This window comes from Uloborus diversus, unplaced genomic scaffold (assembly GCF_026930045.1).
Source record: "Uloborus diversus isolate 005 unplaced genomic scaffold, Udiv.v.3.1 scaffold_241, whole genome shotgun sequence".
Classification (NCBI taxonomy): Eukaryota; Metazoa; Arthropoda; class Arachnida; order Araneae; family Uloboridae; genus Uloborus; species Uloborus diversus.
Genome location: NW_026558397.1, coordinates 98,312 through 114,726, shown reverse-complemented (window position 1 = coordinate 114,726; position 16,415 = coordinate 98,312). Strand labels below are relative to the sequence as shown.

Sequence of the window (16,415 nt, the reverse complement as noted above, 5' to 3'; positions counted from 1 at the left end):
AACCATATTAAATTTTAACAGAAAAACAATCTAGAAGAACTTTTATGCGGGAATCCAAAATTTGAGCTCAAAATATCCAGTAGTTTTCGTGTTATGCTAAAAAATTCATTTTTTCCCACTTTAGGGGACCGTATACTTTTTTAAAACAGAAATTATAAAAATTGGTTTCTTCGTAAAAAAAAAAAAAAAAAAAAAAAAAAAATTGTCCAACAAAATAAGCAAACCAATTATAACGTGGTTTTTTAGCTTACTTTCCCAGTAAAAGTCAGAAAAAGAAGAAAAAGCATGAAAGAAGGCTTAATGCATCTTTAAAATATCGCGAAAAACAAAAAAAAAAAAAGTCAAAAATAAATAAAATAATTAAATAAATATCGAAAAATTTAAAATTGGAAAGTAGGGTATTGACATGGGAAAAAATGTCTGTCGGTCTGTCTGTCTGTCCACCCCCCCCCCCCCTAATAACTTTTGAATGAATAGTCCGATTCAAACAAACTTTTTTTTGTTCGAAAGATCTCGGCGAGGACACCTCATTCCTATATTTTATTTTTTGATTTGAACTATTTTTTGTTCAATTTTGAACAGTTCAAAAAAACTTTACATTAGCGCCTACGGAGAAATTCAAGGCAATTCCGAACTGTGAGGCGAATTTGCTTCAAACAAACTTTGTGGGAAAAAGCTTTTGATGAAAAACTTGCATATAAAATATATTTTTGATTTGAACAATTTTCTGTTCAATTTTGAACAGTTCAAATCCCTTAACATGAGCGCCTATACGCGGAAACTGAAAGTCAATGTAGATTCCGTATTTGAAGGCGGGTTTACTTCAAACAAATTTTGTTGGAAATAGCTCTTGACGCCAAACTCCAGACTCCGAGAATTTACGGGCACCTGACTCCGATTCCGACTTCTGTGCCCGACAATTAATCAGACTCCGACTCCCCGACTTCGAAGCTGTGGCAAAAATTTATACACGGAGGACAAATGACTGACTCCGATTCTTGGATATTCGTCTCCGACTCCTTTATCCCAAAATGAGATTGATTCCGACTCCGCAGCTATGGTTTTAACTGTGAAATAATTATTGTTGATATGACTTGTTTTTATTTTAACGCTAAAGTTTTAATTTAGGTATTCAGTTTTCGGCCTATAAACTCGAAATCATTTATGTTTCTACATAAAGATATGCGCAGACGATTTTTTTTTTTTTTTTGACACTGAAAATTATTTCTTTAAGTTGACATTTTATTATTTTTAGTTATTTTGGTAAGTGCATTAATTCATTTAAAAAATTATTTTTGGCAGCATGGAAAAAAGAAACGATTTTTTTTTTGGTATAATGTACTCATTTTAAAGATTTTATTAATTTTAATTATTATTCTTTCGTTTCGAAAGCTATTAAAAAATATTTTTAATGGAAAAAAGTGCATTAGCTGCTTTGTTTAAAAGGTGCTGCTATTTTATTAGTTCGTTTTTTGAGAATATTGATCAGGTACTAGAAAGTAGTATGGGTATACGGGAAAGTAGGCTCGTTTAGTTCTAGACGGAACTTCTTGTCTACGTTAGAGTTACGTCTTTGCATTTTTTAAATGCATAAATTTATTCGCTGTCTCTGCAGAAGAACAACACAATATTGCAACCGTCAGTTTTTTGTGGATATCGTTCAAACGCCAATGTGTAAATAATACGAAACACTACTTCATTGTATAATAAAAGAATATTTTAATAGAACTTTTAAAATTAAAAGAAACACTTAAAATACTTCTGTTTTTTTTTTTTTTTTTTTTTTTTTTTTTCTGCGTTTAGCCATTGCCTTTTGTAAAACAATAACTCAGAAAAAAAAATTACCATGCACAACGTTTTCACAGAAACATACAATAATTATCGCCTTGTCTAAATCGGGAAAAAGCACTCGAAAATAGCCGACAGTATGAAGTTTAGCCTTTAACTGTATTCAGATGGGTCAATAGGTAATATTTACTCTTAGATAAGTTTACTATGGTTTTTAGGAATTATTATTACTATTTATTATTATTATTATTATTATTTTGTAAAGTGTTTGAATAATTTTCAATGTGTTAAGATCTAGGGGGGGGGGGATGTCAGTCGCAGTTGTGGGCCGCGTGCTCTGAGCCGTATTCTGCACGAAAGTAGTAGTTATGGCTAATTGTGAACTTTTTTTTTTTTTTTTGACTTTGTCAAAGATTTAACAAAACATTAATTTCGGTGTTAGATTGAGTTGAGTTTTTGTCTATTTTTAATTATAATTTAAATACTATTTCTCTATTTACTTTCTCGGTCATTCTCCTTGCATTTCACATTAAAATCATTCTCGCTATATAAAGATAAATTTCAAATTATTTTCTTTTTTTTTTTTGAATAACACGGAAAAATATCGACAAAGAAAGTTATAATAAATTATTGTTATCAACTACTAGATGCTTATCTTATTAAATGCATGTTTTTTAGAATCCAATATCTGAATATTCGGCTACAATTTTATGACACTGGAACTAAATCTTCTTTCTGATCTTATCCTTTCAGCAAACAACGCGCCACATACTCGATCATTGGCTATCTTTACTAATAATAAAGCTCAAAGTCTCTCTGTCCGGATTATGTCTGGATCTCTGTGTCGCGCATAGCGCCTAGACCGTTCGGCCGATTTTCATGAAATTTGGCACAAAATTACTTTGTAGCATGGAGGTGTGCACCTTGAAGCAATTTTTCGAAAATTTGATGTGGTTCTTTTTCTATTCCTATTTTAAGAACGAAACTATCATAGGATGGACGAGTAAATTACGAAACTATCATAACGTGGAACCGTAACATGGGCACAAGCCAATTGGCGAGAAATTCACCATACATTATTTGTAAATACACCTGCGAATCAAAAGACCTTTTAATTTTTCTATTACGGGCAAAGCCGTGCGGGTACCATTAGTTATATATATGAGGATTATTGACTTTACTGTTAATATTTTTCAGCTGGATGGCTTCTTAAAATTTACCTTACATTTCAAAATATATTTCAAATAAAAAGAAAAGAAATATTTTGAAAAAAAAAATCACAGATTTTAGGCTTCTCGCTGGGCACCTAACTATTTTTGATTCGGATAAATATTTTTTTTTTCGTGCATGAGGGGCTATAGGGGAAACGTTTTATCTCCATGAAATTTCGAACTTCCAAAAATAATTTTCCGGCCCTTGGAAGAGAATATATAATGTCGTTCTATTTTTTTAATCCGTTTTCTTCCATCACGTAAGGTTTTCTTGCGAAATCATTTTTCGCGTATTGTATAATTACCCGAATTTCACCACGAACACTTTCATAATACTCTTTTATTTGAAGAAGGAAAATGAAACAATATCAATTGAAAACAACTCGCTGAATTTAGTTAGATAATTACTCTTTCGACGTGCAGAAATGATGTAGTGGGAAAAATACAATAAATTTTAGGTGGGAGTAAAATTATTACGATACAAAACAAAAAAGAATGTTTTCGATCTTTTTTTTTTTTTTTTTTTTTTTGACGACACAGCTCAGATGTATTTGTTTCTGTATTGACATCATAATTAAGTAATATTTGAAGTTTATCTGAAATTCGGGTAGTTGAAATTAGTTTTAGTCTCCAAGATACGGAGCTAATTAGGGCAGTGAAATCTCACTAATGCTCTTTTTCCCTGGCAGATAGAACCGCCCCCCATGGGACTGACTGCCTTCTAAATTTCTACCCCTAACTGGAATATAAAATCTCACCACACAAAACCGAATTGCAAAAAATTTAAACTTTGAAAAGAGAAATGCTCAAAATGAGCCCCTTTTAAATATATCCATTTCTGTTTTCGTCCATGCTCATTCAACTGGGAATAATGAAGAACTTCGTGAAAGCTGTGAACAGAAATGGTTTTCCTTAGAATGACCTTACTTTACCTAATGAATATTTTTAGTACCTGGTTTTTAAGGACTTGGTTACCTTGAAAGAACATTTCCAAACTATATTGGAGCTTAGGTTAGGGAGAGAATTTTTAACGGCGGTTTGAATACGTGCAATTATGAAAATCACTGTTTTTGGAAGAAAACAAATTGAAAGGGAAGAAAAAAACACATAGGGAGCTTTAAGGATATTTCTAAGCAGCAGCGAAGACAAGAACCCCTTGGTCTAAAACCCCTACGGAAGTTCTGTGACCATGGTGAATGAGGTGTCTCTGAAAATCTACTTCGGGGGGTTCACTTCCTCCAGGATATTTGCGCTTCAAAGCTGTAAAGCTATGAGCAGATGTGCATGAGGAAAGGTTTCACCAAAATATCTTTACAATGAAACGCAGGTATGAGGGTCAATCGGATGAGTTAATGCTTACCAAATGCTGCTGAACTATTATAAGAGATGGTCCTTCTTTAACGTACAAAAAGCAATCAAAAATGAAGCGTTTACAGCAATAGGCCAAAAGCCATCAATGCTTTCTGAAATATAGCCAATGATAGAGTAACGCGCGTGTTTCAAGAATGAAACTCGCGCCACGGCATGATCATTTGATAATGTGTTTTGGTAATGTTTAACATGCAGGGAGAGGCTTTATTGCGACAAGGCTGAACTCGATCCGGTCACTGAACTGTTTTACTGGTAAGACTGTGTCTTTTCAGGGAAATGAAGAAACGAAAAAGCGGTCAAATATGAATGTTACCTACTGGAGTTTAGGGTTCATGCACTGGACTTAGGGTTAAATTTCAACTAACTAAGTATCACCTAACAGACAATGGCTTCGTTAAAATGTAGAACAAGAGAAGCAATTTTCACCCATCATACCTTGACGAGGGACTTCCTAGTTACTTAATAAATCGGAACCTATTTATTAACATTTATTGCACAGGTTTTTTTTTTCCCCTTCCTATTTCCTTCAAATCAATGTGAGGTTGTTGTGCATCTGACTCCAGTGATGGGCTTTTGTGTATCTAGAAAACAAGAGCTATTTTTAAAAGAAAAATCCATTACCATACTTGTTTTTCTCGACACAAAATTAGCAAGAATTGACTATTTAAAACCAGGATGCAGACAAAAAGGTGTTTTTTGTTGCGTAGTGTTATCTTTACTAATAATAAAGATGAATGTCCCTCTGTCAGGATCTCTGTGACGCGCATTGCGCCTAGATCGTTCGGCCGATTTTCATGAAATTAGTTTTTAACATGGGGGTGTGCACCTCGAAACGATGTTTCGAAAACTCGATGTGGTTCTTTTTCTATTCCAATTTTAAGAACAAAACTATCACAAGACGGACGAGTAAATTACGAAATTATCATAACGTGGAACCGTAACATGGGCACAAGCCAATTGGCGAGATACGAAATTATCATAACGTGGAACCGTAACATGGGTACAAGCCAGTTGGCGAGAAAATTCACAATTATTCGTAAATATACAGGCGAACCAAAAGGCTTTAATTTTTCTATTACGGGCAAAGCCGTGCGGGTACCAATAGTTAGTCATAAAACTTACCAGAAATAAGCTATATTTATTGTGGAGAGGATCGTTCACGACAGAATTTTAATGTAATGAAAACGGGATTTGATTTAGAGCGCGCAAAGTTTATATTTTAGTGTTTCTCCCAGATCAAAAGAAAGAGCAGGATGTTTCTAGATAAAAGGACACTTTAGATCAATTAAAAATGCACTTTTGAACAGAATTTGTTTCCTTTTTCCCCTTTTTGCTACACTATATGCTAAAAAAATTAAAGTATTTTTCAATGGTATTTCATTTTAATTTTAATGTTTAACTTAAAGAATACAGTAGACCCTCGTTTTACGCGGGTTTATTTTACGCAGTTTCGATTATACGCGGTTGAAGTTTGACACTTTTATTTTATTTTATTTCACGTGGATGAATTTCGGTTTTACGCGGATGTGGCAATGCAAACAGATGAAATTGTCCCCTATTTCCAAACCCAAATTTTCAAGATTGTAGATTACGCGTAATTAACTGCATTTTGGCGTGTAATCATCGAGCTTGGGCCACTGGAGACATTTTATGCGAAGGGCTAGAGCTCTTTCTTTCCAGAAATAAAGTTATTAAACTCACACAGTCTAAAACTCCTTGGAAGAAGAGCTTTTAGGAGTGACAAAGGAGGCTAAAACAAACGAGGACACTGACGTCGGTGACACACAACAAAAAACGTTCACATTGAAAATGTTAAGCCATTCCTAGACAATAAGAAATGATCTTTCTGATTTGTTAGTGAAGGAAGATTCTATCGTATGGAAATGACGCAAGTGATCATGGATGAGTTAATGCTCTGCAAAGAACTACAGAGAAAAATTCTTAATCACTGCCAAAAGACTATCATAGCCAGCTCCTCTTTATAAACAGAACACGAAATGTTTTCTTTATGCATGTTGTGCATAAAAGTCGATATAAGTGCACATTAAACTTTTTCTACAATGAGTCATCACTAGAATGAAGTATTTTGTTATCTACGGAACTAAACCCCTATTTTAACACTCTTATTAGGTCTCAATTTATGCGGTTTCGATTTACGTGGAGCGTAACCCCCGCGTAAAACGAGGGTCTACTGTAAGGCCAAACACTTAGAAGACTCAGAGTTAAGAGTAATTTAGATATCGTCCGACGTCACGTTAAGCGGGCTGACGAACGTTTTGCGAAAGGGGGGAAGCATTCATATATTGCGAACCCCATAAAGTTACTCACACAATAGAGAGAACCATTGGTTGTAGGGAGAAAAGATCGTCGGTGACGTGACGTGCGGACGCTGACTTAAACAATAATTACTTAGAAGACTCATATTTACACGCAAAACCAAAATAATGCGAGAAAAGAGGTAATTATGTTTGAAGGCCAGGCTCTCTTTCAAGAAGTCATTTTTAGGTTGTATGTGAAGAAGAGAGGTTCGGGGATTCTCTCGAGGAATTTTCTGCAGCGAAATTTAAAGCGAACTGTGCTGATATTAGGGAGGAGGTGCTCGGGGGGACCCTCTGGAAATTTATCAAAGTTGAAGTTTTATAAGCGCAATTTTTGGCTGCGTTTAAAGACGTTAAGCGTATGGAGAAGAATTTAGGTATCTTTTTTGGCTAAAGTTGTAAATTGAAGTTTCAAAGACACAATTTCTTCTATCTTTTATAGTAATATTAGGAAAATAGTGAGTGTTCAAAGATCTTCTCCAGATTTTTTTCGAAATCGAAGTCTTTAAAACGCATTTCAGGCTCTCTTGGTTGAAGCTGGAAGAAGCGTTGGGGTTCGGGGGCTGTCTTCTGAAATTTTTTAGACTTTGAAGTTCTGGAAATAAAAATTTAATTTATATTTTGATGGAATGGGTTGTCTTCAAAGGATATGTTTCAAGCTTGAAAATGAATCTTTTTTAGTCACGTTAGGGGAACGGAGAGTGTTGAGGACTTTCCCTACAAAATTTCGACATTAAAACTAGAAAAGCAATACTAAGCTTCTTTTATAGTATTGTTAGGGAAAAGAGATTCGGAAGCTCTTCTCCGTCCTAAAAACATATTTTAAAGCTCACTTAGGTGACGGTAAATATAGATAGGAGAAGTTTCCACCAGAAATAGTTTGAAATTGAAACGCCAAGATAAACTTTCATTCTATGTTTGTCCAAAAGAGGAGTGAAGATTATGTAAATTGGAAAAAAAAAAACTAGAACATTTTCTCCAGAAATATTCGCAAATAGTGTAGTGAAAAGGCAATTTTAAGTGATCTTTGATGAGATTAGGGGGAAGCGGGGTCTCATCCAACAAAATTTTCCGAAATTAGAGGCCTAAAAACGTTTTGGGCTCTCTTTGTAAAAGTATTGCAGTATCTAAAATCTCTAAAAATTCGGTTTTATCTTGTGCATGTTCTGACCTCATGGGAGGGAGGGGGGGGGGCTACAGCCCTGTTAGCCTGAGAACAAAGTAAAATGTATGACTGTGTTAGTTTGAATCTAATAACTTCAGATTTAAAAGCCTTGATAGCATCAGGACGAAGCTATTTCCTCCAAACCTTTCCATGCTATTGCAAATCACATTGTAATCCGTTTAAATTTTGACCGAATGGGAGAAGGAGCTACAGTTCCTTTAGCTCCCCCCCCCCCCCACCCCCCATTAATACGCCACAGTGTATACATTTATTTAAATATAATTCATATTTAAATTCGCAAAAGTTTTGAAATATTTAAAATCTTTTGTATTGTTTAGAGTTATTTCTGACCTCATGGCGGGAAGGGATGGGGTCTATAACCTGTGTCCCTCTAACCTGGAACGAAGTTAAATATATATGGTTCGTTTAAGTTGAGAGTAATAACTTTCGGGTTGAAAAAAAAAAAAACTATTGCAGAACGAAACTATTTCCTCCAAGCCTTTCCATTCCATGGCAGATCACAATTTAATCAATTTTAAGTTTTGACTAAATGGGAGAATGGGAGGGGCTACAGTCCCCTAGCTCCTCCCCCTTCTATTAATATGTCCCTATACATAGTAGTTATATTTAAATGTAATGTTATTTAAATTCACAAATGTATTGCAGCATTAAAAGTCTCTGAAATTTCGATTTTATCTAGTGTAAGTTCGGAGCTCAAGGGCTGTAGCCCCCTTAGCCCCCCTCCCTGGATCCGTCACTGGTCTCTAGATATGGTTCACTTTTGACACTTGAAGCTCACGGCTGCAAAAGTTAACCCCAAGGAAAAACCTCAAGAAAAAAATAGTTTTTCTTTAGGAAAAACTGACATATCTGTCGCCATATACCATTCAGAGGATCTCTTTGAAACTGTCTCAGATTGTTGGCATACCTAAGTATTACACTTAGAGTAAAAAATAATGGGAAAAAAAGCGCATTTGTGGAAAAATTGGAATAGGAGATTCCTACTTTTGCAGCTACACGCTTCACTCAATTATCGAGCAATCACGATTGCTTATTGTTCTCATTTTACTGTTTTTGGCGTCTTTTGATTTTTCCCACCGCCATCCTCCGCAGCATCACCGTCGACCGGCTCCTCACGATGCTGCTCCTAGAGCGAACGCCGTCTCCAGGTTGCATCCATGTCCTACACACACGTGCATACATACACAACTACACACAAGCGCATACATACACAACTACACACACGCGCATACATACACAACTACACACACACACGCACGCACACACACACACACATACACCTACACACATGCACAAACACATACACACATACACACACGCATACATACAGACACCCACACAAACACACACACATACACATACCCCGCCCCCACGCATACACATTCACACACACAACTACCCACACACTTATGCCAGCACACAGACACAAATACACATGCCTACACACATACACATATCCCTACACACAAACACACACCCCCACACACAAACACACACGCCTACATACACACACTCGTGATTGCGAAAAACATAATTTAAATTCAAGATGTCAAAATTCAAATTAATTTTTTATATTTTGCTTTTAAAATGACGGTCAAAAAAAGCCTATTTTACGTGACAGTGAGAAAAATAACTTCTATTATGTTGAAAGGAATCGTGATATTTGCCATTTACAGCAGAAATCATTCGTTTTCGCAACTAGTTCAACTTTAAAGTGTTTCATCGTTTAATTAGACTGCATTATTCTAGCAAAGGACAATCAAGCTTACTCAATGCTTTGCCGGCGATTCCCATTGTAATTTCCCCTCTTTTGCAACATCATTGAGATGCAAAATCAAGTGAATGTAGCCACAGGCTATTGAGTAATATTCTTCCTTCGAGCAGTCTCTACATATAAAGAGGAAGGGAATGGTAACGCATACACACAAGGCCGATACGGACCACATCGAGATGAAGCTATTTCTCATTTTCTTCGTCATCTGCAGCATCACGTGAGTTCTTCGTCATTATTACTTCCTTTTACAAAAAAGGAAGTACTGTATTCGCGAAAATCGACCTTAATTTCCATTCTGTTAACCCCAAAATGAATGTTGAGTTTTTTTTTTCAACCCGAAAACACATGTAATTGTGCCTAGGAGTGTATAGACACCCGAAATATCCATTTTGACGATCCCCGAGTTAATTACAACGAGTTTCCTCGTGACGTCTGTATGTGCGTGCGTATGTGTGTACGTATGTCGCATAACCAAAGATGTCCTACAAAGTTGAAACTTTGTACGTAGACTTCTAGTGGGGTCTAGCTGTGCACCTTCTTGTTTGGTTGCATTCGGATGCTCCAAAGGGGGTCTTTTGCCCCTTTTTGGGGGAAAATCATCGTTAATTTCGATGTAAACCCAAGTGGTGTTATAATTTGGCGGACACGGCGATATATCGCCAGTCTTTTGGTCGATAAGTTTTTGTCGCCAACTTGGCGACAAATTAGGCGATTTTTTTTAAATTTTTCTTTTTATTAACACGCTTTTATTAGCTTCACCTGTATGTATGTATGTATGTATCTTGTAATGGAATCTTGCAGCTCCAATTTCGCCCACTTCCTGCGATCGGATTCTTTTGAAATTTGGCACGCGACCTCAGACCCGATGACAATGCAATATTCTATAATCAAATTAATTAATTAACTCTTTTAATTGTGAGTTTCCTCCAATTTTAATCAATATTTTGGCATAAATCCAACAATGTGAAAAAGGAAAAATTAAAAAAAATACATTAAAAAATACTCGCAAAAATTATTTAAAAATATCTACAAAAACCTTTAATTTTTCTGCATCAGACAAAATTTGCTCCAATGTTCCAAGGTAATTAGAACATGAAATATAACTGTTTTTAACTAATTTATGCCAAAATTTAGGTGTGCCTTCAATTGGAAATTCAATGCTGATCAGACCATTGTTAAACAAAACTTTTATTCAAATGCATCTCAAATTTTCAAAGTAATATAAATATGATTTAAGCAAACATACATCGATGACTCACAGTAGCTTCCCATCAGGGTGCCTTGTCTTAACTTTAAGATATTACCTCGCACTCGTTTCATAAATAATTTCGTTCGTCAATTAAGTCCCAATCTGATTCAAATTTTCATATACCGCACAAAAAAAAAAAAAAAAAAAAAACTTTGCCTCATAATTCTCCAACAAAAGACTAAAAAACAGAAAAATAAAATAATAGTTTAAAAAACTAAAAAAAAACACGCTTTCGTAGCAAAATGAACTAAAAAGTGAAAAATAATCTTTGGATGATAGTAGTTGACCAATCACTTAATTTTAATGTAATACAAAAAAGCGTGGGGTACTTCTTATCAGTTGTCTTGAATTTCTTCCATTTGTTGTCCAAGCAAAAATGTAAATAGACAGCATCCCACGCTTTTTTGTATTACATCAAAATTAAGTGATTGGTCAACTACTATCATCCAAACATTATTTTTCACTTTTTAGTTCATTTTGCTACGAAAGCGTGCTTTTTTAGTTTTTTAAACTATTATTTTTTAAATCTGGTTTCAATATGGCCACTGTTGGTGATATTTAGATAGTAAACAATTGAATCATATTAAAACTGCCAATAATGAGAAAATTGGAGTAAAAGGATATCATGTGATGCACATATCAGCTCGTTTTCTTTACTAATAATAAAGCAGAAAGTCTCTCTGTCCGGAGGATGTCTGGATGTCTGTAGGATGTCTGTGACGCGCATAGCGCCTAAACCGTTCGGCCGATTTTCATGAAATTTGGCACAAAGTTAGTATGTAGCATGGGGGTGTGCACCTCGAAGCGATTTTTCGAAAATTTGATTTTGTTCTTTTTTTATTTCAATTTTAAGAAAAAAAACTATCATAAATAACGAAATTATCATAACGTGGAACCGTAACATGGGCACAAGCCAATGGGCGAGATACGAAATGATCATAACGTGGAACTGTAACGTCGGTACAAGCCAATTGGCGAGAAAATTCACCATACATTATTTGTAAATATACAGGCGAACCAAAAGACCTTTAATTTTTCTATTACGGGCGAAGCCGTGCGGGTGCCACTAGTGGTAAATAAAATGCGAAATCATTCATTTCACGATTGTTTTAGAAAATCAATATATCTTAAGTATGCTTTTGTATTTGTTTTACAAGAAAATTATCCCACAATCTTTAACAATTTGAAATTCTAAAACGTTTTTACTTCCTTTTACAAAAAAGGAAGCATTGTATTCGCGAAAAATTTTTCACTCAAACATCGGCCTTACTTCCATTCTGCTCACCCCCGAATAAATGTTGAGGTTTTTTTTCTCGACCCGACCACACGTGGATATATGCCTAGGAACGTACAGACAGACAGACATCCGAAATATCCATTTTGAGGATCCCCGGGATATTTACAACAAGCGTTCTCGTGACGTCCGTATGTAGGTATATATGTGCGTATGTGTGTATGAGTGTATGTACGTACGTGCGTATGTATCTCGCATAGCTCAAAAACGGTATGTCCTAAAGAGTTGAAATTTGGTACGAAGACTCCTAGTGAAATCTAGTTGCGCACCTACCCTTTTCATTGCATTCGGATGTTCCTAAGAGGGTCTTTTACACCTTTTTGGGGGGAAATCATTGTTAATTTCGATATAAACTCAAGTGGTGTTATAATTTGTTGGACACTTGGCGATATATCGCCAGTCTTTTGGTCGCCAAGTTTTGTCGCCATCTTGGCGGCAAATTTAGCCATTTTTTTAAAATTTGGTTTTAATTCTGGCCAATGTGGGTGATATTTAAAGAGTCAACCACTGAATCACATTAAAATTGCCAATGATGGGGAAATAAATCTGTGTTAAAGGTTTTTTTTTTTTTTTTTTTTGCTTCGGTTTGCAAGAAACTATGGGTGAAAATATTTAGTGTTTCCTTGCTTACTCCAAGGCACTATTATCATTAAATTGGCGTAAAAGGAAGTCATGTGATGCACACATTAGCGCGTTTATTTGTAAAATAAACATGCTTCCAAAGTACCTTGCAAAATGCCTTCAATATTTGAGTTGAACCGCACCATTGCTGCGGTCACTGTCTGATGCGATAATTCTACATTAGCTACCAGTCTGTTTGGCTCTCTTGGCTCCTTTAGGAGGTTTTCTGCCTTTAGCTTAGTTACTTCCTATTCCCTGCCGATGAGTGCTAAAAAGCACGAAACTGCAGTCCTCGGATGGAATGACTGAGTTGGCGGAGTATTTTATGCATGCTGCAGAATTGTTGCCGATAATTTGATCATTCAACAGTTCTTTCAATTTTAGAGGGTTTAAATGTAAGCGGCAAGAAAACAATATAAATTCCTACGAGGATGTATTTTGTTTCTAGCCCAAATATCTATTTCCATCCAATCCTGCAGTCCGGCCAATAGCTTATTGAGCAATCACGATTGCTTATTGTTCTCATTTGACCGTTTTTGATGTCCAATTCCTTTTTCAGCTTAGTCCAGTGGCCTCCGTAGCACCACCGCCCACCATCCTCTGCAAGCGCGGCTCCGAGCACTGCCTCCTGGAATCCGTTTCTCCTGGTCGGGTGTGTCCATGTCCTACACACACGCACACTCATCCGCACACACACACACACGCTCAATATACACACACTCGCTCATACACACAAGCCTTTACACACATACACACACTCCTACGTGCATACACACACGCCTACGTGCATACACATACGCCTACGTGCATACACATACGCCTACGTGCATACACACACACGCCTACGTGCATACACACACACACACCTACGTGCATACACACATTTCTTGACGCACACACAAGTCTACACATGCACGCACGTGCGCCTACACACATACACACAACTATTACACACTATTACCACCTCCCCTTACATGCTACTAACGGCCAAAATACTAATGGCACGAAATTTTCGAATTTCGAAGGATTCGAACTTTTTGAGGTGTGCCGAGTCCATTTCAACCATTTTGCTGGGCAGTGTCGTCCATGTTCTATACACACTCACGCCTACGTGCATACACAGGTCTACGCACATATACAAGCCTACACATACACACACACATTAAACTATACACGCGTAACCGCCCAGGAGGGGGAGCAGTTTTGGGGGACAGGAGCCGTTTCTAGAAACAATAGCCCCCAATGAGCGCGGTCCTGTCGCAACTCGTGATTGCGAAAAACATAATTTGAATTCAAAGTCTCAGAAGTCAAGTTAATTTCTAGTTTTTTACTTTCTTCTATATCTAATATATAGAAGAAAGTATTGGATTCGTGCAAATGTTCGAATTTCGACGGATTCGAACGTTTTGAGGTGTGCTGAGTTCATTTCGACTATTTTTGGAAAATGTCTGTCTGTCTGTGTGTATGTGTGTGTATGTATGTGTGTCACGTCTGTGTGTGACCAGTTTTTTGTGGCCGCTCTACAGCAAAAACTACCGCATGAAATCGAACGAAATTTGGTACACATATGTGCCCCTATGTGAACTTGTGCCCATTGGTTTTTGGCGCGAATTCCTCCAACGGGGGTGGAGCAATGGGACGTTTTTTGAGTTACGCGTGCTTGCTATTCCTCAGGAAGTAACTGGCAGAATCAAACAAAATTTGGTCCATATGTTGCCATTAACAGGAACAGGTGCTGATTCAATTTTGGTGTCAATAACTCTAACGGGGGTTGAGCTATAGAACGTTTTTTTGTCGTCAATTGTGACTGCTGTATCTCAAGAAATAATGAACGGAATGAAAAAAAAAATTTATCGGCAAGTAGCCCTTAGTGGGTATAAGAGCTGATTTTATTTCGGTGTCAAAAGCTGAAAAGGGGGTGGCGCAATCGAATGTTCTTTTTTTTTCATTGTGAGTGCCATATCTCAAGAAGTAATGCTACGTTCTGGTTAAACTTATTTTCATTTTTACATCGTTGGTTTCGTTATTTTGCTGTCCATTAATTTATTTTTTTCAATAACATTGTTCCCAAAAAGTAGTTGCAGTAGTGTTGAGAACACTAAAATGCGGAGACTGAAGATCGTAGTCCGTGCGGCAATGACACGAGTCTGAATGAATACCCGTTTGTTTTCCAGGTTGCAGCCGATGATGGCATCGGAGGACGCAAGTAAAGAAGAACACTCCAGAATCCGCCGTCAGTTTGGTGGCCAGGGCGGTTTTGGTGGCCAAGGTGGTTTTGGTGGCCAAGGTGGAGGTGGTGGATATGGAGGCCCTGGTGGTTATGGAGGCTATGCTGCTGCTTGCGGCGGTTACCAAGAAGTACCACGTGATCCAGCAGGCAACGATGGAGGTATCAATCCAGATGGACGCTGAGTGTGAGGTTGGGAGCGCTGGTGGTAGTAGTCCTGAAGGAACTGAGGGTTACCCTAGAGGTTTATACCATGAGGCCTTCAGAAGTCAAGAATCGCCATGTGGGAATGTTTTAAGTCAGAAACGCTCATGGCGGGAAGGTAAGACGAAGCTTGTTCCCGAAGTAAATTCGCTTCATTGCTCCATTTCACTGCGTCTTATTCTTCACGAGAATCTGCTAAATGTAGGGGAATGTGGTGCAAAGTGAAATAGAGCGGCAAAGTAAAATGGTGAAATATTTACTCTGTTTTTAGTGCCACCCATCTGGCAATATATTAACTATATATACGGTGAAGCACCGTTTATACGTTTTTTAAGGGACTACATGAAAAAAGCGTACAAACGAAAAAACGTATAATAGACTAGCTGCGTTGCCCGGCTTTGCCCGGTCTATTTTGAAAACAAAAATTGTGTCAAGAGACGTTTATTCAACAATCAGGCATAAATAAAAGAAAAAAAAATCATCATGCTAAATTTCCCCTTCAAACAATGACGACAGATATTAAAAATACTTTTAAGAAATTAAAATTAAATGAGAAAGATGGATTTAAAAAGCGAAACCATGGAAACACAAAATAAAATAAGTTTCAGAATTGAAAATGAGAAAGATGGATAATGGATTCAAAAAGCGTTACCGTGGAAACGCAAAATAAAATGGTTAAAAACTTGAATAGAGAACAAATTTTTGAACTTCATTTCATTCGCTTGTAACTTTTTTTCTAATGGAGATAGAGGGTTAAACTTCCGACCAGGGGTCTAGTTACATCTGGAGTAAAAAAGGTAGCTCTTTTCAATGGTGTCAAAAAGAAAACTGTAGGACAATTCCTTCACTTTTTATTGAGAAATTTAATGAAGAAAGAAGTGCCTAAATTTCAGCTAAGCCTAAAAAAATTCGAGCTAAAAACGTAAATAACTCCCGCCGCAATTAAGTTAAAGCGTTGGAACAAATTGCGTAGAACGCGAAAATTCTTCCCTTTCCAACGATATATAATATTACTAATTGCGAGTCATTTTTCATCCCCATATTCGGGAATTTATGTGAAAATTGGGCCTAAATTGGAATAAAAAATGAACTATCCATCGAATTGTTGTTGAACTGGTCTGCAAACCTTCTCAGGACTTAAAGGAACAAATTGTGAAAATTTCAGCGAAATC

The 16,415-nt window shown here is 36.6% G+C and overlaps 1 protein-coding gene across 1 annotated transcript in view; it reads left to right on the top strand.

Annotated features, from left to right (window-relative positions):
• Positions 1–16,415, top strand: part of LOC129233198 (collagen alpha-1(I) chain-like) — a 77,593-nt gene that overhangs the window by 36,209 nt on the left and 24,969 nt on the right. Inside the window, exons 3-4 of the mRNA XM_054867260.1 lie at positions 14,987–15,170; positions 15,214–15,361. Coding sequence (XP_054723235.1) covers positions 14,987–15,170; positions 15,214–15,361 — 332 coding nt within the window. The remainder of the gene's footprint in view (positions 1–14,986; positions 15,171–15,213; positions 15,362–16,415) is intronic.